This window comes from Trifolium pratense, linkage group LG2 (genome assembly GCF_020283565.1).
Source record: "Trifolium pratense cultivar HEN17-A07 linkage group LG2, ARS_RC_1.1, whole genome shotgun sequence".
Taxonomy (NCBI): domain Eukaryota; kingdom Viridiplantae; phylum Streptophyta; class Magnoliopsida; order Fabales; family Fabaceae; genus Trifolium; species Trifolium pratense.
In genome coordinates this window covers 54,472,006-54,499,557 of record NC_060060.1, presented here as the reverse complement: position 1 = coordinate 54,499,557, position 27,552 = coordinate 54,472,006, and the positions used below count along the sequence as shown (strand labels likewise).

At 31.7% G+C, this 27,552-nt stretch overlaps 1 protein-coding gene across 1 annotated transcript; it reads left to right on the top strand.

The window, feature by feature from the left end:
* Window positions 1-16,090: 16,090 nt before the first annotated feature.
* Window positions 16,091-18,477, top strand: LOC123909721 (probable serine/threonine-protein kinase DDB_G0267514). Its single transcript, XM_045960604.1, has 2 exons — window positions 16,091-18,206; window positions 18,371-18,477. The coding sequence occupies exons 1-2, from the start codon at window positions 16,853-16,855 to the stop codon at window positions 18,373-18,375; spliced, it is 1,359 nt and encodes a 452-aa protein (XP_045816560.1). The 5' UTR covers window positions 16,091-16,852; the 3' UTR covers window positions 18,376-18,477.
* The last annotated feature ends 9,075 nt before the right edge of the window (window positions 18,478-27,552 follow it).

The window sequence follows — 27,552 nt, the reverse complement described above, 5'->3', positions numbered from 1 at the left end:
CTCCACCACTTCATTTTCCCCAAACATATTACTACTGGTTCAATTTTTTTTTTCTTTTTAACACACGGTAAATTTATGATAATTGTTAGAAATCTCACATCGCGAGATAAGCCGAATGAATTTATAAAGTAGAAGTAATTCTTACCTTACAAGTCAGTATTGTAAAGTTAAGTTAAGTCAAATTCTCAATTCAGTAATATAGAGTTGAGTTAAATCAAATTCTCAATTCTAATATGGTATCAGAGTCTCTCTGTGATCTGTTGATCCACTTGCTATTAGGTTTTTGCTATGGAGCTACCGCCATTTATATCCATGCATAAAACTCAATTATGCTGAGCGTGAGGGGGGTGTGTTAACAATTACCACATCGGATGTGAGATAACCTAAATATGAATTTATAATATGAGAAATTTTATTGGAAAATATATTTTGGGACAATATTGTCATTTCCATGAAAATGTGTTTCAAGAATTATAAGAATTGGGAGATTGCTTGTAAGGTGAGAAATGCCCTCACCCCTCGCGCTATTGGACTTGGAGCGCGAATATAAATAGTGGATGGACCTATCGAAAAAAGAAGTCCAACAGATCGTAGAGGAGACTCTGATACCATCTTAGAATTGTGTGTTGGGTCTAACTCAATTCTGCAAAATCGGCTTGTAATGTGAGGATTGCCCTCACTTAAAAACATATTCAAACTATCTCGCAACCGACGGGAGACTTCTTAACGAGAATATTTCTCATGAATGAAAATATGGTTAATTGTGTCCCATTTTTTCTCTAAAAATGTGTTCCATTAATATTTCTCTTATAATATAAAGGCAATCTTCATCTTTCATAAATAATAATATATCAACTTAACAAACTTTCATAATAAACTTAATTTGAGTTATTTATTGAATTTCTTTTCTGAATTTGTATAGAACCATATCAAATTCAGATTACTTTAATTATAAACATAATACAATCCACGTTGGAATCGAATCAAAAGAAAAATAGGCGCCAATATTAGAATGTATCTTATCTTATTACTGTTATTGAAATTGATATCCTTCAATTTTGAGTCACATTATTAGATACAGACTTGAAAATAATGTGTGTCTATTCACATCACTTTCTCCATATCAAATCTATATAGATCAACACATCACGAAACCAATTGCTGTCTCTCTAGTGTATCACCATTAAATTTTTAATTTCCATTCTACACGGCAGAACCGAGATAACAGGGGAAAATTCTTTGACAAGAACAAATATAAATATGAGTTGTTAGACACACTTACATAACAAGACCCAGTTTAGATTAGTTTATTTTTGAGCTTATGCAAATAGCTTATGCAATATAAATTAGGTTTTATGTTATTTTATAAGTTCACACTAATGAAATTTGTATTTTTATAAGCTATTTTATCATAAATTACCTTGACCAACTTATAATAATACATAAGAATTGCATAAGTTGTTTGCATAAACTCAAAAATAAGCTAATTCAAACGGGACCCAAATAAAAATGGTAGAGAAAAGAAATAAAATGATATTGACTGATGTCATTATATTATTTTTGCTTTAAATTTTTGGATTAGTGTGTGTGCCCAAATAAAATATTATTTGGGTTTGTGCCTATGTAAATGTTTGATGGCGATTTTCGCAAGTGTACGAAATCGTGCAAGTAATATATTTAAAACGGTAAGACCGAGTGTCGAACTCAAGGATCGCGTTATACTGTTGAATTGTGATTTTTACTCGATTGAACAAAAGGCTTCAGTTTGATTGGTTGCAATAGCAATAATAATAATAACAACGAAAATTACTTTGTATTTGATAATAATAAAAATGTCAGGGATGAGTTTCACTAGACTACTATTTTAATGTAGTGACTTGGTTATGACTATTGAAGCTATTTATCAAATTATTACTGAATTCCCTAAAGTATTCGTGCCCTAATTCCTTAGTGACAGAGTCGTTAATTCTAAAATAATTCCTAATTCCTTAGTGAATTTAAGATTAGAATTAAGCATGAATGAACAAGAATTCTAAATTGGTTTCAAGGGTTTGTATCTATTCCTAAATTACAAAGGCAAGAATTTCTTATATCAAAGCATTCATAAATTCAACTCCCGTATCACAATATGAATCGTAAATCAATTTAACGGTGATCAATCGATAAAAGCATTAAACACAGATATAAGAAAAATAATCAATAGAATTCTTCAATAGTCATAAATCAAATCATATAATAAAAATTGTCATCTAGGTTTACTCATCCCTAACAATTGGAAAATTAGCTACACATAATAATAGAGAATAAAGAATTACACATAAAATTGTGATTGAATGTGTAGAAAGCCAGCACCAAAGAACTGTTATTCCAAGGTGAAGCCTCGTCTGCGTGCGTGACTGCTTTTCTTCTCCTCCCGGCGTGCGTGATCTCCTTTAGGTTAATAAAATAATCCCCTATTTATATGCTCCCGGAGAGACAAATCGTACCACTAGCAAAACAAACCATCACTTGTTTGACTAGCGGGTCCCACTAGAGCAATTCAATCAATCTTCCTTTTTTATATGACGTGTCAGCTTGAGATGTGCATGTGCAGCATAATTCAAGTGGGCAGGAAAGTGGCAAATCGCGTCACTATGAAATTCTTGTGGGGACGCGAGAAAAGCAGAGAGTTGGGCGAAAATCAGCTCAATATATTGAATATTTTTCTAAGTTTTTCTTCCCTTAGTCTTTATTCTTCAAACTCTTTCATAGCTCAATTTCTTCATAAATTCTTCTCTTTGACCATGTAATATTCCTAAAAATTAATTAAAATACTATGAAATAATAATTAAAAATTCTCAAATGACCGAATGTCATCACAACCCCAAACTTGAATTGTTGCTTGTCCTCAAGTAACATGTCTGTCGAAACAAAACTGTCAATGAATTAACAAATTAATTTGAATGATAAAAATCTCAAAAACTTTTTCTCTTCATCCGGCAATAGAACCACCGGTCTTAACTTCAGTGATCCTGCTCAATCAATGTTTTGGTTTTCAAGACTTCAATCAGCTTCGGTTCAATGACCATTCCACACGATGTTCAAGGTTCAACCTTATCTCTCACTCACTAATTCACTCAATTTTGACAGGGTATTCACTCCATCAACATGCAAATGCTATTTTACCATAAGCTTGAAAAAATTCTAAACCGTCAATCAAAGTAAATACATGACACACATTTTTGAGGTCTTAAAGGTTGTAACTTGGCTGGGTAAATAGTGGGATAAATTTGGGAAAAGTAGGCTAAATTGGAGTTAGATATCAACTACTATTCCTTATTGAAAAATTACCATAACCGGGGCTCAATTCATTGTTGATTAGGTACTTAGAGAACTTATTTTTCATCATTTTTTTTTTAAGATGCCACTATTTTTCATGCTTAATGGCTCTTTATTCTCTTTTTTTTTTAAGAAACTCAATTATTTTTTTGTGAGTCTCTATTATTCTTTTTTTTTTTTTTTTTGTTCTCTAGTACCCCTACCCCAAACTTAAGATGTTGCTAATTCCAGAAGCAACCCCAAACTTAAAATGATACCATGACAAGGAAATTTAAAGCTTCTACCTAACTCCAAGGAGGGTAAACAGATAAAAATTTTCAGGTCTAAAAGGCTTATAATTGAGTTAGTCACCGAAAGAAAGGGGATTATTTTTTATTTTTTTTGGCTCAAAGTGGTTTAGCAATAGATATATAATAACAGGGTAGCTTGAAAAGGCTCAGGGTACCAAACAAATGTGCCTCTATGTGTGTAAATGTAAAACCAATCAACAGTAGAGAATAGTCGCAAGTTCTAGAAAATATACAAAACATGGATACACTCATAAGATGTGAAAGAAATAGTATACCGTGGAATTTATTTGGCTCAAAGTGCTCACCAGCTGAGGTATCTGAAGGTTGAACTAGTACACCGTGCAAAACTCCATCTTTCCTAGTCATCTCTTTGTCTCTTTAACCATCGCACTTTCATGAGCAGTCATACGTCCTTATTCTTTTATGTGCAAGTCTAAGAGATTTCCATCATGCAAATTCAGGTATTAACACACTGACAATTCTGAAAAGACATAAAAACATTAAACTTGATAATAAACAAAACAACAGAAAGGTGAAACACAAGGGATTGTCAGCAGGTGACATCATTGATAGTCTTTTTGTTTTTTCTCTTCTTTTTTTTTTTTTTTTTGAATGAAAAATGAACGGTAAAGCATAATGGATGTGTTGCCTCCCATGCAGCGCTTCTTTAACGTCATTAGCTTGACGCCTCAACCACTATTAAGGTGGCATATATGACACAAAGAACACATCATCCTTCTTCTTCATTTTGTTGGGTAAGAACTCCATGAACTTGAGATATAGATGATGTTTCCTCCATAACTTTTTCAAGTGGAAATTGATGAACAAGGCATAAATGGCATCCAGAACTTCATCAATCTCATCTTTTTTCTCAACTTTGTTGCTAAAAAAAATTTGAGGAATGTTTTTATGTTGAGAAATTTCTTGTTCGACATATTCACTTCTCAAAAGTTGAGACTTTTGAGTTTCCACTAGATCATCATCAACTTTTATTAATTCTTCCTCCTCATCTTTCTTTTTCACAACAATTAGGTCATCTCCAATCTCCAACTTCTCATTCATCTTTTCAAATCCCACTATTTGTTCAAAAAAACTCTCACACCGGCTCTCAAATCTTTCAATTGAAACTTGATTCATATGTATGAATTCAATCAAAACATCTTTGATGTGAAAGTTCTTGTCATATAAATCCTTGGGTAACACTTGAGGAGGTAACATTTGTTCCCAATTGATCTTTTTCATGTAACACTCCTCTTCTTCTTGTGGTGGGACATTATAATCAAAAGTTTCATCCTTATATTCTTCTTCATAAACATCATCCCTAAGAAATCGCACCTGAAGAAGCTCTTGTTCAAGTTCATCTCTCGTGATTTGTCCCTCAAGTATACGACATTGAGCAATTAGAAGACAAGTATCAAGCTCTTCCAGTATTTGTTGTAGGACAGAATCATCAAAGTCTTTCATGCTATATGGTGGATAATTATCTCAAACAAAGAAGAAAGACACCACTAGCACGCAACATTAGTAATCTCAACAAATAAAACAAAAATAAAACAAAAATAAAAAATAAAGAATAAAAGAAAAACTATAATTTTGTTGCAGAGCAAAAAATTCCAATTAAGCAAAAATAAAAATTCAACAATGATTTGGCAATCCCCGGCAACGGCGCCAAAAACTTGATGGCGATTTTCGCAAGTGTACGAAATCGTGCAAGTAATATATTTAAAATGGTAAGACCGAGTGTCGAACTCAAGGATCGCGTTATACTGTTGAATTGTGATTTTTACTCGATTGAACAAAAGGCTTCAGTTTGATTGGTTGCAATAGCAATAATAATAATAACAACGAAAATTACTTTATATTTGATAATAATAAAAATGTCAGGGATGAGTTTCACTAGACTACTATTTTAATGTAGTGACTTGGTTATGACTATTGAAGCTATTTATCAAATTATTACCGAATTCCCTAAAGTATTCGTGCCCTAATTCCTTAGTGACAGAGTCGTTAATTCTAAAATAATTCCTAATTCCTTAGTGAATTTAAGATTAGAATTAAGCATGAATGAACAAGAATTCTAAATTGGTTTCAAGGGTTTGTATCTATTCCTAAATTACAAAGGCAAGAATTTCTTATATCAAAGCATTCATAAATTCAACTCCCGTATCACAATATGAATCGTAAATCAATTTAACGGTGATCAATCGATAAAAGCATTAAACACAGATATAAGAAAAATAATCAATAGAATTCTTCAATAGTCATAAATCAAATCATATAATAAAAATTGTCATCTAGGTTTATTCATCCCTAATAATTGGAAAATTAGCTACACATAATAATAGAGAATAAAGAATTACACATAAAATTGTGATTGAATGTGTAGAAAGCCAGCACCAAAGAACTGTTATTCCAAGGTGAAGCCTCGTCTGCGTGCGTGACTGCTTTTCTTCTCCTCCCGGCGTGCGTGATCTCCTTTAGGTTAATAAAATAATCCCCTATTTATATGCTCCCGGAGAGACAAATCGTACCACTAGCAAAACAAACCATCACTTGTTTGACTGGCGGGTCCCACTAGAGCAATTCAATCAATCTTCCTTTTTTATATGACGTGTCAGCTTGAGATGTGCATGTGCAGCATAATTCAAGTGGGCAGGAAAGTGGCAAATCGTGTCACTATGAAATTCTTGTGGGGACGCGAGAAAAGCAGAGAGTTGGGCGAAAATCAGCTCAATATATTGAATATTTTTCTAAGTTTTTCTTCCCTTAGTCTTTATTCTTCAAACTCTTTCATAGCTCAATTTCTTCATAAATTCTTCTCTTTGACCATGTAATATTCCTAAAAATTAATTAAAATACTATGAAATAATAATTAAAAATTCTCAAATGACCGAATGTCATCAATGTTCCTTGATAGCTAGGTTCGCCATCTTTTTATAAGAGATATATAAGGCATTAATACTGTCACGATACACAAAATTGGTCTGAGAAATAGGAAAATGAAGCTATGGGAGAAGATTATGAATCCAACACGATTCGGAGACAACATTGGCAATACCCTTATATTTGACCTTAACATTAGAATGAGAGATAATAGGTTGCCATTAGGAAGACTAAGATATAAGGTTGTCACCAAGAAAAACACAGTAACCAGACGTAGAAGATCTAGTTCAGGACATTTAGTGCAATCAGCGTCAGTGTAGGATATAAACTTTTTAATGGTGATGGTGACAATTGTAATCCATAATGTATGGTGCCCTGAACATAGCGCAAAATGCACTCGAGAGCAAGTATGTGTTTCGTGCGAGGTGCATGCATATGAAGACAAACTTGCAGGACAACATATGATATGTCAGGTTGAGTGAAGGTGATCCTCATAAGGAGTCTCGAAGAAAGTGCCGAGTTTCTGCTTGGTGTCAACAGGAGTGACTGGTGGTTTGAAGATGATGTCGTATATAGAAGAATGTAGGCCATGTCAAAACCCTGTCGATATATGAAGAGGGAGTGGTCTAATGTGCTATGGTGAAAACCAATGGTAGTGACGAAGTCAACAAAGCATTGGTACCAGATTGCTTGAGACCATAAAGTGACTTCTTCAAACGGTATGCATAATCTAAATGATGGGGGTCGCAGAAACCTAATGGTTGATGCATGTAGACAGTTTCATGAAGATCACCCTGTAAAAAAGGCATTATGGACATCTAGATGATGAATGAGCCAAGATTTAGATAGAGCAAATGGTGAGTGTTATTCTAATGGTAGCGGGTTTCACCACAGGGCTAAAAGTCACATCACAATCCACACATGCAACATGTGACTGATAACTCACTTTATGTGATATTTGTTATCCCTATTTACTTTTGTTATTGCCTGACCATAAGGTGATCATTCAATGTTTTGAGTCATTTTTATGTATTTTGAGTCTAGTATGTAAATAGGACATAATTGTAATCCTTCGTCCAAAAAGAGGAGTTCTGATGATAACTTGAGTCAAGACAGACCACTGGACCTAAAGCAAGACAAAAAGGGTTCAGAGATAATGCATTGATAATTAGAGTCAATACTTGAGTTTCGTACAACTAAGATTGAGTGGAGTCGCATGTGCAGTCAAAACTCCACGTATGCTGTGAAAGAAGACAAAAGCACTATCAGACGAAAGATAAGACAGTTGGCAGATTTCCCATGTGCAGATTGTATTGTCTGTTGTTATCTTAAGGAAATATGTCTTATTCTTTTGGGTTGTCTTATTCTAAGTGGTTATGGCTCATGATCCAAGATTGATCTCTATATAAAGGAGCCAATAACCCTAAATCTGTATGCATGAGAAGGAAGTGCTAGCTTGGAGGCAGAATACCTAAGTTTCATGGAGAGCTAGTTGAGCCGCCGCCACAACTCTGATGCAATTCCGATGACTGGAGGCGTGACGCTGCAGACTTGGAGGTCGATACATCATCTCTAGGTGGTCGTATTTGTAGGTTTACATTTCTTATCTCTTATGATGTGTAGATCTATTCCTCTTATTATTTGTGTTGTAACGCTCACCATGAGCTAAACCTCTTGATGTTGGAATTATGTGAAGTTCAATGAAAGTTTAATGTCATTTATGTGATGTGTTGTGTGTTGTTATGCTATTTTGGTTCATTTGCTATTTTGTTATATATTTGATTCTCAGCTTGATCAACTTAGGATTAAATACAAGTTTATTATTATGAGACATCTAATAGTAAATGGAATTAATGAACTAATATGGTTAAATAGAGGATGGACACATACTTCTTACTCTAGGACTTTAAACATAAGCCTTGAGGCCATAGTGATTTAAAACAAGCAAGATCTTTTATGAACTAAAATGAATTAAGCGTGACCTAGACATAGGACCCACCTTATCCCTCATTTTATTACCTAACGTTGTAGACATACACCACAAGGAAGCTTGTTCACATGACAGCACTTATCACACACAAGCATTGAACCGTAGTTGAACTGATCATTGATTCCAACACTTTCCAACTCTTGTCATCAAAACCTATTTTCATTATTGTCATTTATATTTCTTTGTTATAAAAACCCCAAAATGATATTTTGTTACCTTTATGCTCATAAGTTAAGAATTGACTGAATACGAATTGAAATTAAGTTCCACTCGCAATCCATGTGGGTACGATACTCTATCTTATTACTTTATTGCAATTGACTGTGTATACTTGCACAAGTCTTTAAAAAAGCGAAACAGTGACCTGCCATCACCTACAAGATGAGCCTTATAACGCTCAAAGGAGGCATCAAAATATTTCTTATGCCTAAAAATCCACAAACATCGAATAAGATTACAATACAAGGTCGGGAACTAAATCTCACATCTTAATTCTAATAATTACATAAAATTTAGATTGCATTGCAGATTTCCAATTCTAGTCAGATAAGGCTAGCTTAGGGTTTTTTGGTATGGGAGATATGGCAAGGTAGAGAAACTGAGAGGGTGAATATCTACTACAAGAAAAAATGAATTTGTTAACAAAATTGGTTGAGGGCCAAAAACCCTAAACAACTTATTGAGGGCTTAAGCCCTCAACAAATATTTCTTAATTAAAAAATATATGAAAAAACAATTATTGGCTATTTGGACTACCAACAAATGTTGACCGTTTTTTTAAAAAAAAGTCTAAAATTTATAGCGGTTTGGGCCGCCAACAAGTTAAAAAATATTGGAAACGTGAACTCAAAACAATCCATCATATTTCTTCTTTGTGTCTTAACTCAACAATTTTCTCTCTATTTCTCTTCTCATCAGCAACCCAAAGAAGTTGAAACTCAGAAAATTTATCTTCTTTCTCACCTAGAATATCGCCAGCTTTCTCTTCTTCTTACTTTATTCTTTCTCTTCTTTCCGGGTTTCATTTGTTTGTTTTGTTTTACTGGGTAAGCTATTTTTTTTCTTCTAGGTTTCTTTTGATGGATCTCAATAACATATCAAATGATTTTCAATTTTTCTAAAAATTTTCATAGATGATCTATATGATATAATATTTCAATCCAACGGTCGATTTTGTAAAATTCGTATTCGTTATAATGTTATTCGAGACTTGTGCATGGTGCACCACATGAACCACTTGTTCATGTTAGAAAAAGCCCATGTGTAATACATTATAAGAATCTCTCTTGCAAAAGTTAATTTCTTTTTAAAAAAAAATAGATGAATAAAATATATTTTTTTTTAGTTTTTTACACATAAAAAATTCATCTCATGTTAAAAAAAATATAAATTTGTTTTCATTATTTTGGATTCAGATTTGAAAAACATAAAAATTGTTATTTTAATTCATTGATTTTGTTTTCATTATTTTACTTTCAGATTTGAAAAATTGTTCATTATTGTAGATTGGCAGTATTTTTGATTGTTTTGAGTTTTCGTATCAAGATTGTTATGAGATTTGAACAAAAAAAAAAGAAAAGTCAATTGTTCTGAGTTTGGGGATTATTTTGTGGATGCACGTTAATTGATAGAGTTTTTTTTTTTTCACGGTATAATTTTATAATATATATATATATATATATATATATATATATATATATATAGGGGAGGGATCAAATTACACTGGTGTAACATTTGAGTAATGTTACACCGCTCAATAACGCTTTAACGAATACAAATTTTACAAAATCCACCGTTGGATTGAAAGTTTATATCGTCTAGATCATCTATGTTAAATTTTATAAAAATCTAAAATCGTTTTATATGTTTTTGAGATAGATCAAGATTAACGGTATTCAATAAAAACGCATAAACCATTAATTTTGATCTATCTAAAAAACATATTAAACGATTTTAGAATTTTGTAAAATTTAACATGGATGATCTATACGATATAAGCTTTCAATCCAACGGTGGATTTTGTAAAATTTGTATTCGTTAAAGCGTTATTGAGCGGTGTAACATTACTCAAATGTTACATCGGTGTAATTTGATCCCTCCCCATATATATATATATATTTGTTGTCGGCTTTGGCCGCCAAGAAATATAGCGACGCCGACGAGCTATTTGTTGGCAGATTTTGGCCATCACTGACCACCAACAAATTCTAACTTCTGGCGGATTTACAATGGTTCAAAACATATTTAACCGTCTCATAAAGAAAACCTTATTTGTTTTTTGGTCAAATAGTATAGCGGTAAGAAATTTCACTCTTAAAATAGATAAGTCGAATATCATGTTTCGAACTCTCATTGCAAGAAAATATAAGATTTGCTACAAAACATTTGCTACGAACTGTGTTGGTGGTTAATCCCAATCAAAAAGCACTCCATTTAACCGTCAATCTTTATTTATTTATTTTTTACCAAATTCTTTTTCAATTACTTATTTACTTATTTTTTCCGTTCAATTCACTCAATTACTTATTTGCTTCTTTTTTTCGTCCAGTTCACTCATAATCACGATGAAAAGGGATCCTTCAATCATATAATCACTTCTCACACAGAATCGATCTTCTCACTCATAATCGCGACTCAATAATCAGCTTCTCAATCAGAATCAATTTTCACTTATAATCAGTTTCTCACTCAGAATCAATTTTCACTTATAATCGATCTACCTCTATATATAATGCAATGTCGCTGTCATGAATTAAGCTCACGGAACCTGAACATAAAAAAAAACTCTTATTTAATATGGCAAGAAAAATGATTACACTTGAACCGTCCTAATTAAGATATCCAACGTGGAAATGTGTATGTTGAGCAGTACTCTAACCATGGAAATGTGTATGTTGAACAGTAATCTAACCATACCAATGTACCATCCATATGATGACAATAATGGGCATTAGATTAGAGGTCCCATCATCATTTCCCAATCTTTCATAGATTTGCCACAATTTTTTTGTAGGTGGAGGGACGGTGACCACATTCATCCGTTAATCCAAATTAAAGTAATTTTATATGTTTAAGTAACTTAATTAATACATAATTATATGCAACGAAGGATTGAAGGACATCAAGTGAGTGGCTCTGAATCTCTAATATCTCTCTAGTCTCTACACACAAGCAACCAACGACACAAATCTATATTCAAAATATTTAACTTTGTTTAATAATATAATTTTAATTATGTACTATAATTTGTTTTTTTTTTTTAAAGGAATGTACTCTAATTTGTTGATGACCCACTTTACCCAAAATAAAATAAATTGATGACCCTTTCAGAATATTCTTGGTCGTACCAAATGTAGCTCAGCAGTTTTGGTATGCAGGGACTCAGGAGTAGTACAAAAGGTTGGAACAGTTTTTTTTTTTTTAAATTTCCTTTTATAAGAAAAAAATTTAGGAGGAATGGATAGTGCTTCAGTCCAATACATAGAAAATCTTTGAGCTTTTATAACATTTGTAAAGATAATTACATTTATTTTCCTCTAAAAATATTAATAGGGCTCAAACTAAGAATCTCTCCGAAGGCTATGCGGAGTTTTATGTCTACAATATTAAATAGAGACTAAATGACCTAAATTATACTGGTACATAAACAAAACTAACTAGGTATAAATAGGTCTGACCTTTATGCGTAGTTTTTTTTTTAATTATTTCTCTTTATAAGAAAAACTTTAGGAGAAAGGGATAGTGTTTCAGTTTAAGACAGAAAATCTTCGAGCTTTTAGAGAATTTGCAAAGATACCTTCCACTAAGAAATGTAAAAAAATTAGTGTAATGCTTATGAACAATAAAATCGTGTTTTTGAATGCGTTTTTGTATTTATGTTTGTTATAAGCGGATATATATATTTCATGCAATACATCTACTAATTTAACTATACTTATAGAGACAAAATACATATAATATATATTTTCTCTTACGACTTTTTTTCACTTTGGTGAATAATGTTGTATGTAATTAATTATTGTAACAAAACAATTGTCTCTCATTATTTCCCCTCTTTTCTCCTCTAACCATGCACAACTTTTTAAAATTGCACCTCCATTGAACTACACACACTTAGAATTGTTGACAAATTTGCCTTCCTAATGAATTAATTGACACACTATTTATACCATAAAGCAAAATTGAGATTTTTTTTTGGTGAAAAGCAAAAAAGAGATTCTAGGCTCCATTTAAATAATGTTAAGCAAAAAAGAGATTTTTTTTTGGCGACCCATCTAACGCGAAAAGGGGGGTTAAAATAATGTTATGATGAAGTGAATTATATCCATATTATACATTACGTGTAGACCTTGAAGACGTGAGAATCGAGTACATTATATATTTGGAGTATAGATTGGTTATATTATAATTATTATATATAGGGGGTAAATACAGACCATAGGTGTATAAATTAAAAAAGGAAAAAGAATAAAGATATTACACGTATAAATGACAAGGACCGCTATATATATTCTGTAAACCAAGTTGATTTTATGTATATAATCTTTTCTCTTTTTGACAAAATTGTATATACAATATAATCTTTTTAAACCAGAGTATATATGCATATAACTTTTATTTCAAGTATAAAAAGAAGATATACTTTTTTAATGATAATATTGCTAATTAATTATTTTTTCTTCAAAATTAAATGTTGGACTTCTTATGACTCCACTACTTAACGTTTAATCTCATCTCGGTTACCAAATTAAACTTAGAGTTTAAAGACTATGCACCGTCAGTATAAATTAATTTTACACTGATAATCAATAAGAATGAAGCATTCTTTCACATCATATAAGAAAGTGGGGTTTAGTCGAGTGATATGGCGGAAAACATGGTTGGTATTGATTGACAGTGTAAAATTATTTTACACTGTCAGTGCATATTCTTTTTTCTCCTAGACTTATGGTATATTTAATCTATCAACAAATAAATAAATAGTTAGAATTAATATTAAAAACAATTTAAAATTAATATTAAAGAAATAACATATATAGAACACTGGCTAAATGCAAGAGTAGTACGTAAAAATTTAGTGAGAAGGGAGAGATAATGTGTATAAAGAGAAGAAATTTTGAAGAAATGAGTATGAAAAAAAAAAAAAAAGAAGTGGAGTTGAATATATAGGTAAAAAAAAAAACATCGCAATTACCAGCGGAATCAGACCGCCGCAACAAAATGGTTGTTGGCGTTACCGGCGGTTTAAACCGCCGCAAATGACTGGGAAATAATTATGTGTGTGTTTCCACTAGTTTGCAGCTGCCACAAACAGTTCATAGCCATTGGACCTCTTTTGCGGCGGTTTCTCGAAGTTCAACGTCCCGTCTAAAGTTTTTCGGCTGTTTCTAAACCACTGCTAATCTACATTGCTTTTCCGGTCGCAAATCCCTCTCTTCAATTTTTAATTCCTGGCTTTTTTTTCCGGCGGATTTAAACCGCTACTAATTTCAAAGAAACCACCACAAATTATTATTATTTTTTAAAAATTCTTGGATGCTTTTCGGGTGGATTTTTCCGCCGTAAAGGACTTCAATAATGATCTAACAGTTATTATTGATTAACAATAGATTTTACATTTTTTTATATATTATTTCTAAAATTTAATATCAATGAAATAAAAAAAAAATCAAGTAGATTATTATGAGGATAATATATTAAATTTGTGGTATAAAAATGGATTATTAAATTTGATCTATATATTCTTACCTAAAATATTAAATCTATATATTAATGTAGAAATTAAAGAGCCCTTAATTATAACTAATTAATAAATAATCGATGATAGTAATGTTTTCTTCCTATTTTAGTGTTTAGATTCGACTGTTGGAGCGAACTTATGATGTTGTTCAACTGATTCAGCAATTTAGGTAGTGTTTGGCCTCACTTATTTTCTACTTTACTATTTCTTTTAAGTGGAAGTAGGGCCAAACATAATTTTGAAAAAGTTCTTAAAATAAAAAGTGTCTTTTTTTTTGTGAAGAAAATATAATATAAGTGACTTAATAAAAAAGAAGAAAAAACCAACTTAAAACCAACTTATACGGATGATTCACTCTAGAGGTCTGCCCATCGATTCCCGTGTATGCCAATTTATATTTTATTTTATTTTGTCTGCACTATTCCCGCTTTTTACCGTAAAAAAACGCACAATTCCCGCTTTTATTTTATTTTAGGCAATAGTTCCCGCTACAATTGTTTGCCCTTTTTACAATGTTCTGACTGCTATATATTATTATTATGCTTTGCTTACACCACATGCCAAAACCCTAACGCCGCCTGACACTTGCATAGTTGCAGCAGGTATGATTTTCTTTTTGATTTGTTTAATTCATACCATTTTGTTATTTTTTGTCCTTTTGTTGCTTAGTTTTGTTTTTTACTTTATGCCATTTATTTGAGATATACATCATTCAGTTTTTGCTTTCTTATTCCTTAGTTTCTATTAATTTTTTTTTGTCTATTTGTTCTTTATCACCTATTATCTATCTTGTAAAATTTATTTATTTTCTTTACTATATATTTGCATTTTTTTCAAATGCAAAGAGATATGATTGAATTAATAATAGTTGTAAGTCATGCCTAGATCAGTAAGAGTAGAACAAATAGCAAGCAAATTGCATGAAATAAGATGATCCATGTCTCGCATACAAAACCAATTTGGATCCTCTCCAATTTTCTCTCATGTTTTCTCTCATTTTTCTTAATCTAGGGGTTAGTAATTACAAAAAATAAAAATGAGAGAAAATTAACCATTAGATTAAGAAAAAGGATCCTCTTTGAATTTCATGTTATTTATGATAAATTTGTATTTCAATGTCAAAAAAAATATAGAAATATTTCACCAAACAGATTGTAACTTAAAAGTACTAATTAAGTTGAAAAAAATAAAAAATACCAAACAACTTCAACTTTAACTTAAAATTTCTTATTTTCAACTTTAAGTTTAAAGTGACTTTTAAACCAAAAAAAAGTAGGGCCAAACGCACCCTTAGCATAGATGAATAAATAATAAATAATAGTATTAGCGGAAGACCATCTAAAAGTGGAATATATTAGGTTTTACGTGAGAATTAAGTAGTATCACGATTTTCCCTCAGATTTTTTCTAGTGTAGTACTGCTTCTGACTTAGTCAAATCTATTCAAAAATGAAATCAATATACAATTTTTTTTTTATTATTTGGTTTTGGCTTATGCATGATTGACGGGTTGGTATATAAGGTTTGACCGGTTTACCGTCAAAACTATTCTTTAATATAGTATTTTTTTATTGGTTTAATCCTTTTAATTATGTGTAATAAATCATATATTTATGCAAGTATTTTTGTATTGGTTTAATTATTGAAGCGTATAGAAAAGGTAGATATCATATGGTGGTTCTCTTTACGCAACTCAACAACCATCACTCCAATCTGACTGCATGCCCACCTCATTATTCCTAGTAAAAAAAAAAATCTGTAATAAAAACAAAAAAATATATTAATATTTTATTAATTTAATGATTCATTAAATTATTAACAACTTCCAATTAACCTTAACCCCTATCATACTACTACTAGTAGTATATCTTAATCTTACTTTTTTCTCCATTTCACACTGCAAATAAAAACCACAACTCTCACATACTTTGACCATACATACATAAGCCTATCATCACCCTTCACCACCACTCTGATATTTTCCAGATGAATCAAACCCCAAACCCAAACATAAAAACAATCTCACTTTCAAAACAACAAAAAAGCTAAAAAAAAAACTATCCTTTTCTTCTTATACACCCCCCTCATACTCATATGTTTGTCATGAAACCCTAATAATACTACAAAGAATCACTCTCTTCTCTTGAATCCAAACAGAGTAAGTTCGTGTTTACACATCTTCCCTCTTATGTATTATACACATATATTTCCTTTTGTTTGTCACAAAGACATATTAAGTAATAAAAAGTGAGGCAAAGAAGTAAGAACAGTGTACGGTTTTTGTTTTTCTTTCAGATCCATAAGGTTTGAATGAAAAAACGTGGGTGTGTCATATTATGTGTGATGAGTATAGCTAGTACAATATATTCTCAAGAAAGAAAGAAAGAATACAATCTTTTTCTTTGTTAATAATTACCTTAGTCCATAAACACCCCTTTCTCATGTTTTTTTCTTTTGTCCCATACCTCATTCTCTGTCCTTGTACGATCACACCACTTAAATATGGAGTATGTGTGGAGGTGTAAATAGTACTATTATAGCATGTAGTAGTAGTATTAGTAACCACCTACACTAAAGCAAAAGAAAGAAAAACCAAATCTCTCTCTCTCTCTCTCTCTGTCTCTCTCTCATCATGGATTCAGGAAATAGTGGTAGTATGCAATCTTCAAGCTGTGGTGATGAAATTGAAGAGTATGATTCATCAAAACCTGAATCGGATCAGTTGTCGATGTTTCTGAACAATCAATTATTACCTTCAACAACAACAACAACAACAAGATCAATAAGTCATTTTCTAAACCCACCACCACAATCTTCTTCTTTACAACAACAAATGTTTGATCCATTAGCAAATTATTACATGGATTCATTACAAAAATCAACACCATCAAACCAAAACTCATTTCTAAATCTTGATATGATGTGGTCTAAAGGTGCTACAGGTAGATCTGAACAAAATAGCAATGATCTTAGCAACTTAATGATACCATCATCATCTTCTCATCAAAATCAACAAGCTTTTTTGTTGAGTCAAGTGGTTGGTGAAACAAGAGAAAACATTAACGTTGTTGGTGGTTCTGTTCCTACCACACACCATTCTCAGCCATTAGATCATCATCATCGTCAACAACGTGGAACATCGCTTACCAATGATCAACAAAATCTTCAAAACATCAACAATAGCAATATGGGTAGAAACAATAATCCTAAGAAAAGATCAAGAGCTTCAAGACGTGCACCAACAACAGTTTTAACAACAGATACAACGAATTTCAGAGCTATGGTTCAAGAATTTACTGGTATACCAGCACAACCATTTTCTTCACCTTTTCCAAGAACAAGATTGGATCTTTTTGGTTCTTCAAGATCATCTTTTTCATCATCTCATATGGATTCTCTACCGCCACCGCCGCCACTCCAACCACCTTATCTTCTTCGGCCTTTTGCTCAGAAAATTCACTCTTTTCCACCTTCTTCATCCATGGTGGAAAATTTGCTAGTGTCTAATAATAATTCAACTACCATTAACTACCATTTATCTCAGCAGCATCAGAATCAGCAGAGTCATCATCCTGTAATGCAACACAACCAAATTCTCGGTTTTCAATCAATTTCTGAAACAGCAACAACAAAATATCCAATTGGGTCCCACCAACAACAAACCTCCTTGGAAATCTCGCCCAATGTTGATTCTCATATCAAAAGGGGTTCTCTTTTTGAAGAATTATCTCATCATGTTAATGTTAACAACACCAACAATATTGGTAATGTTCTTCATCGTCAGAACATGGTTCCCACATCGTCGTCGTCGGACGTGGTGGTCAACAATAATATGGGTAGTTCTTCGTCGGGGAATCAGTGGGGTACGAGAACGAATAATGGAGGAAATCTTGGGTCTTTGAGTTGCATTGAAGAAAGGAATTGTACATCAGATTTTGGTATAGAGAAAGGACAAGAATGTGCTGTGGCTACAACAAGAGGTGAAGGTACGGTGGAATCATGGATTAATTGTTCTTCTTCTGATTAACATAATTAATCAAAATTAATTAATGAAGAAAAGAGAAGTAAATTAAGAAGGTAGGTTCGTACATATATATAATTATTATTTTCTATACTTTTATAATTTATTTAAACTAAATTATGCTGGCAGAGTAGTAGTACAACGCTAATGTGCATGAAATGAAAGAAAAGAAGAATCTTGGTATCTTCATCATAAACCACGACCATCAAATCAAATTAATTCAACAATGTTTTTTATTTGCTTTTTCATTAAGTCCTTTTAGAATTATAACAACTAGGCTATGGAGTAGCTTGTATTTCTCTTTCTACTCTTCATTATTTTTTAATCTCATTTATGCTTTTTTTAATGATGATATATATATAGCAATATACAAGAGAAACCTTTAGTAGGTTTCAATGTTTATTACTTCATTTGTGTCTTTGATAATACACTATAGCTTAATCATGTTTTTATTAGATAATTATATAATTAAACTTTGGTTTTATGACAAGTGTGAGATTATTATTATTCAGATCATTGCAATGTTCATTCATCTAATTAATTGAACAATATTGACAAGTTACATACATGTTGGCTGTATCTATTGTCTTGCAGCCTCTATAGGCTTTATAGTTTATTTATATATTTAAGTGTATATATTATTTATTAATATTCTACATTTTTTATTTCAATTATTAATTTAAGGACAATTATATATAAAATTGTTGTAGATTCTAGGAGTAATTGGTGGCAAGATTGGGGGGATTTTTAGCCGCCGTAATCTACTTTTTCAAATTCAAAGATATGTTTTTTATTATAGCTAGGCATTTCTTTTATTCCTTTTTTATTTTTCGGTTGACAAGATGTGTTTTTTTATATTTCAATATTTCATTTCATTATTATGCTCGTGAGTCTTTGCAAAAAAAATAATTATGCCCGTGAATAAAACACAGGGGAATTATTATAAATTTTATATTACCAACAAAATATAATAATTACAAATTTGTTTTCATGTGTGCGCTATCTAACACACAAATAGTAGTAATTTACTTTATTTTTTATTTTTTTTTTGACAAAGTAGGAATTTACTTTTAGGAGGCAATAAAAGTTTGATTTATTTGGTAAGAAATTGAATTATACTTTTTTTTTTTTTGAAGAAGCTAAAATGAGATATATTAACAAACAGCCTTCTCAGCACAAGATGTGCCAAAATAGACTAAAAGGTTTACAACATGTCATAGAAAGAACGGCCAATCACAACATACAAATCATACAAGGCCCAAACATAGCAAAGAACTAGACCACCAGCTATGGTAGTTTAAGACTAAAGTAAAACTCGTTGTCTTCAACCACCGATAAGAAAAAAGCTTAATCTTGTCCAACATCTGATGCAAAGTACAAGGTGAGCCACCGAACACTCTATGGTTTCTCTCTGTCCACACTACCCAAACACTGGCCAACCAAATAAGCTGCAAAAAAGACCGTCGCGCTCTAGATCCACCAGCTGAAGAAGTAAACTGAACAAAGTGATCCCGAATAGAAGTAGAAGCTGTCGGAGAGATGTCAATCCAAGTGCAAACAAGAGTCCAAAGAGAACCAAATGTGCTACATGAGATGAATAAGTGTTGTGCCGATTCGGCCTCCCCACATCCAGATACACAAAAGTGAGCTGCAGAAGATAAGATGCCTCGAATAACCAGATTTGTCTTCGTGGGTAACCTATCACGCAAGAGACGCCAAGCCAATATGGAAACCTTTAAAGGAACCTGAGGGTGCCAAATGAGGTGCTCCGCATCATCCATAGTAACCAAGTCAATAGTAGTCAAAAACTGATATGCTCCCCGTACAGTGTAGCCTGTATCAGGGTCTAACCTCCACTGCCACCTATCTAGAGATTGTGCCTGCAATGAAATGTTAGATAATAATAGCTGACACTCCCTCAACAACTCCTCCTCTCATGCCCTCAACGGCCTCCGCCACACCCACGCCTCCCCATCAAACCCCCACCCTAAAGAGAACATCTCAGCTACCGAACACGTTTTGGTCTCAGCCAAATCAAACAAGCGTCCGAACCGTTCACGCAAAGGATTCTCACCCAACCAAGGATCAATCCAAAAAAGAGTATCGGATCCATCCCCCACCCTCCTAACCACATGATCCCCGAACCAACTCCCTCCTGACCCCTCGCCACCCTCCCTAATACTCGCTATATCTCGCCACCACACCGACCCGTGCCTCCCTCCAACTCGCAAACTCCCTCCTCCCTCCACCCCATACCGAGCTGCCAAGACTCGAAACCACAGCCCCTCTCTATCCACCAACATCCTCCAACACCATTTTCCTAAAAGAGCCAAATTAAACTCCCTCAACTGCCTGTTAGTATGTATGTTCAACTTCCACTAGCTGCCACCTTCTGTTCTGCAAGATCCAATTCATATGAACTTTCTTATATAAATAAAATTAATTACTCTAGGAATGCTTTTAAAATCTTACAAGTGTGGAGCATAATTTCATAAAACATATTGAATTTTAATAAAATAATAAACAAAATTACTCTTTTTTTTGGTACATAAATAAAATTACTCTAGGAACACATTTAAAATCTTACAATTGTGGAGCATAATTTCATAAAAAATCTTATTGACAGTCTTTGATTAGTTTTATTTTATTTTAAGTATGATGTATCAATTTATTTAATTTGAGGTTGTTTGAAAAATAGAGAGCATGAAATAGTTTGTATGAAAATTTAATAGTTTAAAAAATTGATAGCAGATAACACATAAAAAAAAAATGATGGCAAGAAATACACAAAATGAATGTATTGTTTGAAAAATGAAACATTTTAAGATGATCAACCAAAACAGTTAATTTGGTACGGTTTTATTTTTAAAAACACCACTGGATTTGGTTTAGTGGTGAGGGATTGGGGTAGTATGTTATAGGTCCTGGGTTCGATTCTCAGCTCATCGTAAACAAAACAAAAAAATCAATGAAGATATTAGTAATATTATAACATGCATGCATGATGCATGTGCATGCAAATATAATGCATGTGTAATAACCATTTTAAAATAAGGCTATAAAAAAATTCAAAATAAGTCACATAATTTTGAAGTGATTAAATAATTAAATGATAAATAGATATCCAACAAAACTCCTTAATTTTGAAGTGTTCGTCTTACTTATTTTTTGCTAGAAGAATATGTAACCATGATGTACCAAAATAGAATGTCAATTATGTACAATGCATTTCAATTAAAATACATTTTGTAGAAAAGACGGAAAAAAGGAGGATGCATATAGAAGCACCCATTGATATATTATTATTTTCAAAGGATATTGTTCTCCACCATATTTGTTTGTTTTATTTAATTTCGCATCACATTTTTTTAGTAGATAAATAAAATGGCAGCATCATCATTATAAAATACTAATAATAATGAGAGAGTCAAGGTTCGAATCCTAATAATAATGTTTGATCTAATAATTTTGATATTTTTAACAATTGAGTTATGACTTGTGAACTCGCATTTCATACACTTTAGCATGAAGGAAAGGGAAAATGAAAATCGTATTCGTGAATTGTTCCGGCAATTTTTTTCTTTAATCAGCTCTTTTACAAAACTTTGTTTGTGGGGAATGGAATGTCTATAATATGGTTTTTCAATTTAAAATACTAATTATATATGTAGATCGAAATCTCTCAAAGGAATGAGACTTTGATGGTTGTTTGTTCATGTGTAAGATTTAATTAGTTAGAGTTTCATATTCCTTTTTAAAATTTGAATACGACCTTAATCACTCTTTAACTAGAATAAGAAGGAATGATTTCGCGTGTCTAATTCAGTTAATAGAAACGTTACATTTTATATATATAAATTGGAGTTTGAATCTCTAAAACTCCGTTTATTCATTTTATATGTAAAATTCTAATTACTAACTCTGGTTAAACAAAAAATAATAAGGATTAAATTTAATTTAGAGCATGAACATTTTTTATTTATTTTTAAATTTTAATTCAATTTAGTTCTAGAATATGTGGAAAAATTCAAGAGAGCATTTTTTTCAATCGCCATGATATATGGTACTATTTCTATACGCAAGCCATGACTTTTTTAATGGCAAACCATGATTGTTCTAACCCTTAGGGTCCGTTTGGCCAAACTTTTTTTTTAAGCTTATGCAAATAGCTTATGTAATATAAATTAAGTTTTATGTTATTTTATAAGTTCACACTAGTGAAAATTATAATTTTATAAGTTATTTTATCATAAACTATCTTGACAAATTTATAATAATATATAAAAACTGCATAAGTTGTTTGCAGAAACTCTAAATAAGAGGACAAAAAGTCAGGTCAAACGATACCTTAATAATACTAACTCATCTTTAAATATAAATTCTTCCGACAAAAATATAGAAGTTAAAAAAATAGTTTTTTTAATTAAAATTGTTTATATATTTTTTTCAAAATAAGTCTTCAATAATTAAGAAAGATAAATAGTTTTTTATTTTGACGAAAAAAAAGATAAATATCTAGTTGATATTTGAATTCTATTTAATTAGAAATTTTTTTTGTGAAAAATTAATTAATGCATCTTAAACTTTAGAGAATAATAATTCAATAGTTCAGTTAGTAGGAACAACGCATTATATATTTGATAGTCGTCGTAATTTGAACCCAAATTTTTTCATTTATCCATCTCAAGTGATAAATTTCTAAATTTTAGGATAGTCAACCAAAAAAAAAGAATAAAATAAAATTCAAATAATCATTGAAAAACTTTCTTAATTAGAAACTAGAAATTCTCTGTTGAAATTTCACATACCAAATAAACAAAAGAATGGCAAAAACTAACGTTGCCTTTTGTTTTGTTGTTTACCCCTCTGGCTATTGGTAGCTGCCTAATGCTAACATTGACGCTATATGATTTGATTCTCCTATTCATAGGTGATAGTGAGATTTTAATTCCAATCAAAGAGATTTTAATGATGCTTTCGAATTAACTACTCATCCCCAGCATGATTATATATGGCATCCTCTACCCCACTTGCATTTCAATTTATCTAGGCGATAAATTAGCAATTACATTTTGAAAGAAAGAATTAGCAATATTTAATTTCATCTTTTTGTCCAACATCATTGTGACAAATTGTTTTTGTTGATTTTCTCATGCTATAACCGCAGAGATTAATATCTTAGTGTAACTTAAATTTGTTGTTGAAGAAGATAATTTCTTTTAACATATGTTTTTTCATTTTTTAATCATATGTTTGAGGAAGATAATCTGGTGTTGATTTTCTCATGTTTTGTCAAGTGGTTAATAAGTTTTTTTTAAGATGAATTGTTTGAGAGAATTCGAGTTTGATTCTTGAAAATAATTATTGGCCTAGAAACTAGAAGATTAATACCAAAACAAAAAAAAAAGTTAAATCAAATAAATTTTTTTTTTGGTAGATTGATGAAATATCAAAGCCATTATAAATTCACACACAAGTTAAAAAGTCAGAGTTCAAATCCTTATTATGACGTCAGACCTAACAATTTCGGCAATTTTTGTCGGTCGAGTAAAGAGGAACAAATCAAACTTTTTCATATATAGAAAGAGAGATAATAATAATAATAATCATCATTCTGGAAAATTTAAATAAGCCTTTAATATATCAACACATTGCAGCCACTACTATGATGTTCAATTATGAAATTTAATTTTTTGAATTGTGAAGTTAAAGTGATTTGCCTTTGCATGAAAGGGCTAGCTGGGCCGGGAAGGATATATTATAACCATCCAAAAGTTACTAATCTTTTTCATTTCTTTGATTGATATATCATGATCTTTTTCATGATTTCACTTTGGAGTTTTTCCAACAAAAAAAGAAAAAACTTTGGTGTTTAAAATTAAAATGATGAGACATGAGCAGGGGAGATATATGGGGTAAGATTAAAAAAGTAAACGCCAACAAGCTAAGTACTTTCGGTATACTTTTTAAAATCTTAAATAATAAGTTTTATAAAATTATGTATAGTTAATTTTTTTTGTCAAATATATTAGTAATTAGAAATTTTATCCTTAAAAATTATTTTGAAGATGCTTGTTAGCACAAACTATTAAAAATTAAATATTTATTAACAAGTAACCATTAATTTTTCATAAATTTAACTTAGTTGGTAGAGACATCGTATTATATATGCCGGAAGTTAAGTTCGACTTTTTGACACTTCACTTATTTACGGATGAAATTTTAAAACTGTAGGCCACTTAGAAAAAAATAAAATAAAAATTGAATCTTTATTTTCTTTAATAAAAAAGTGAGTCACATGAACCATGGAAAATTACTTTCACAAAAGTGGATACACTTTTTCACATTAACTTTATCAATTACATTTCATTTAAATAAAACTCAAATGATTAGAAAATGGATTTTGAGAGATTTGTGAAGGGCATGCTTTCTGTGAAGTTTGACATTTCATTTTAGGGCCCATAGCAATGAACAAAACTTTCACTTGCTCTTTAGCAATGATGGTTTTTTCTCATCACTCTCCCCTGCACCATTTTTCAGGCTACAACTAAGAAAGCATACTATAAGGGTTAAACAGTAAAAGACTATCTTTTCTTTTATCTGTCACACACACACACCCGCGCAAAGACATAGTGCCCTACAATTTTGAGCCTAAACTCAAAAAGATGAACAGCTTTTGGCATCCTCTCATGAAAAAGGCTGCACTGTTTTTCCCACTTCATTTGAATCCATTCCTTCAACAGGGAAAAACATCAATTCAAGTACCTGATGCCGTAAAAAGACAAAGCATGCGAGAGATCTCATTTATAATGCAAAATCATAATGTCTTGTCATGCAAAGTTTTATTTAGATTAGATATCCTTAGATAGTACTAATCTTGATTATGTAGTACATACTAATTAACTAAAGAATTTACACCTTTTCATATCTAATCTCTAATGTTATGGAAATATGCTTGCGGATTAAGATCTTCTCAATTTCTCAATATATGTGATATATCCACTAAACTGTTTAAGTATATCTTTCTTTATAATAAATAGTGCTCTCGGATTTGTTTGGAAACCACATCATTTAACGTCAGTTTGGTTCTACGGAAGGAAGATGAGAGGAAATAAAATTACGCAAATCAATGCATGCATTTAGACTAATTTTAGTTCAAGTTCACGCATTGGCTTGCGTAATTTTCTTTCCTCCCATTTTTTTTTCTCCATAAAATCAAAGAGACTCTTAGTGACGATAATTAGAGAATGAACTGATATAGATTGTCATATCAAGTGTCCTTTACTATTTCAATTTGACTATCTAGACTCTAATAAGCACTAACTTGATTATTTAGGTCAAGTCCAGCTCACCTCAAGCATTAAGGTCACACTATACATCAGCTTAGCCATTTAGGAATAGCTCAACCAGCTTGGTCTTTCTAGATGAGATCAACACTAGCTTGACATCCAGCTTGGTTGTTTTGGACGAGATCAACTCTAACTTGGTTTTTCAGGACGAGCTCGTTAGCTTGCCATTTAGGGTGAGCTCAACACCAACTTGGTTCTTCCAGACGAGCTCAATTACAGCTTGGTCCTTTCTAACGAACGATCAAGATCAAGACCAGCTTGTTCTTTCGGACGAGCTCACCGACATGATTATTAAGGACCAGCTCAACACTAGTTTGGATCGTAAGGACAAACTCAATCAACCTGGCCATTCAAAACAAGCTCACCAGCTTGACCACTCACAACAAGCTCAACATCGACTTGGTCAACAACAGAGCTTATCAGCTTGACCATTCAGGAGAAAGACTATTGGGAGGGGTGATTCCTTGTCAAAATTAATCTTAAATCACCCCTCTCCCATATACGAAGAAAGAGAAGAATAAAAATGGTAACCGACTAGTTTTAGAAAGATGAGGAGAAAGGATTAGGAGTCAAGTCTTGAGAACATATCATGCTTTAAGTCTAATTACTTTTTTAAAAAAGGCAACATGCATTAAGATGGCACAAGTCCAAGCACATATAGTACAAGTAGTCAAGGACAATGCAGAAATTACAAAGTCCCGGTACAAGAAGGAAATATATCCACATTACATAAGCACTCCAAATAATTCTAAGATGAAAGAAAGAATTCAATTAGTTTGAAAACATATCTATAAAGATTAGCCCATCAATTAGGATTAAAGATATCAATTATTGGTGTATATTTAGAACTAAAGCTATCAAAGTGGTCCAATCACTCCAATGTACAACATGGCCATAATCCATCAATTATTTGTTGAGACTGTTTCAACTAACTAAATGAATGTTTGAAAGAAAGAAAGAAAGAAAACAAAACCAACTAAATGAATGAATGATGCAAAATCACTTTTCAAATGATAGCAGTTATGGGTTGGGCTGGGCGATGCTTAAGTATCGATAACAATTAAATTTCAAACATTAATTAGTAACATTGATTAGTTCATTGCCGAGCTCTATTTATGCCTCGAAACCCTCGGCTTGCTTCGTCTCCTAGGGGTGGTTTCATGATGGCGATTTTCGCAAGTGTACGAAATCGTGCAAGTAATATATTTAAAACGGTAAGACCGAGTGTCGAACTCAAGGATCGCGTTATACTATTGAATTGTGATTTTTACTCGATTGAACAAAAGGTTTCAGTTTAATTGGTTGCAATAGCAATAATAATAATAACAACGAAAATTACTTTGTATTTGATAATAATAAAAATGTCAGGGATGAGTTTCACTAGACTACTATCTTAATGTAGTGACTTGATTATGACTATTGAAGGTATTTATCAAATTATTACCGAATTCCCTAAAGTATTCGTGCCCTAATTCCTTAGTGACAGAGTCGTTAATTCTAAAATAATTCCTAATTCCTTAGTGAATTTAAGATTAGAATTAAGCATGAATGAACAAGAATTCTAAATTGGTTTCAAGGGTTTGCATCTATTCCTAAATTACAAAGGCAAGAATTTCTTATATCAAAGCATTCATAAATTCAACTCCCGTATCACAATATGAATCGTAAATCAATTTAACGGTGATCAATCGATAAAAGCATTAAGCACAGATATAAGAAAAATAATCAATAGAATTCTTCAATAATCATAAATCAAATCATAAAATAAGAATAGTCATCTAGGTTTACTCATCCCTAACAATTGATAAATTAGCTACTCATAATATTGATCAGAGATAAAAATAGTATTCAAAATTACACATAAAATTGCGGTTGAATGACTTGAATCACCAATTAGTTGCTCCGCTGTGCAAGCCGTCGGTCTCTCGTACTGTGTAACTCCTTCTCTCGGCGTGCGTGCGT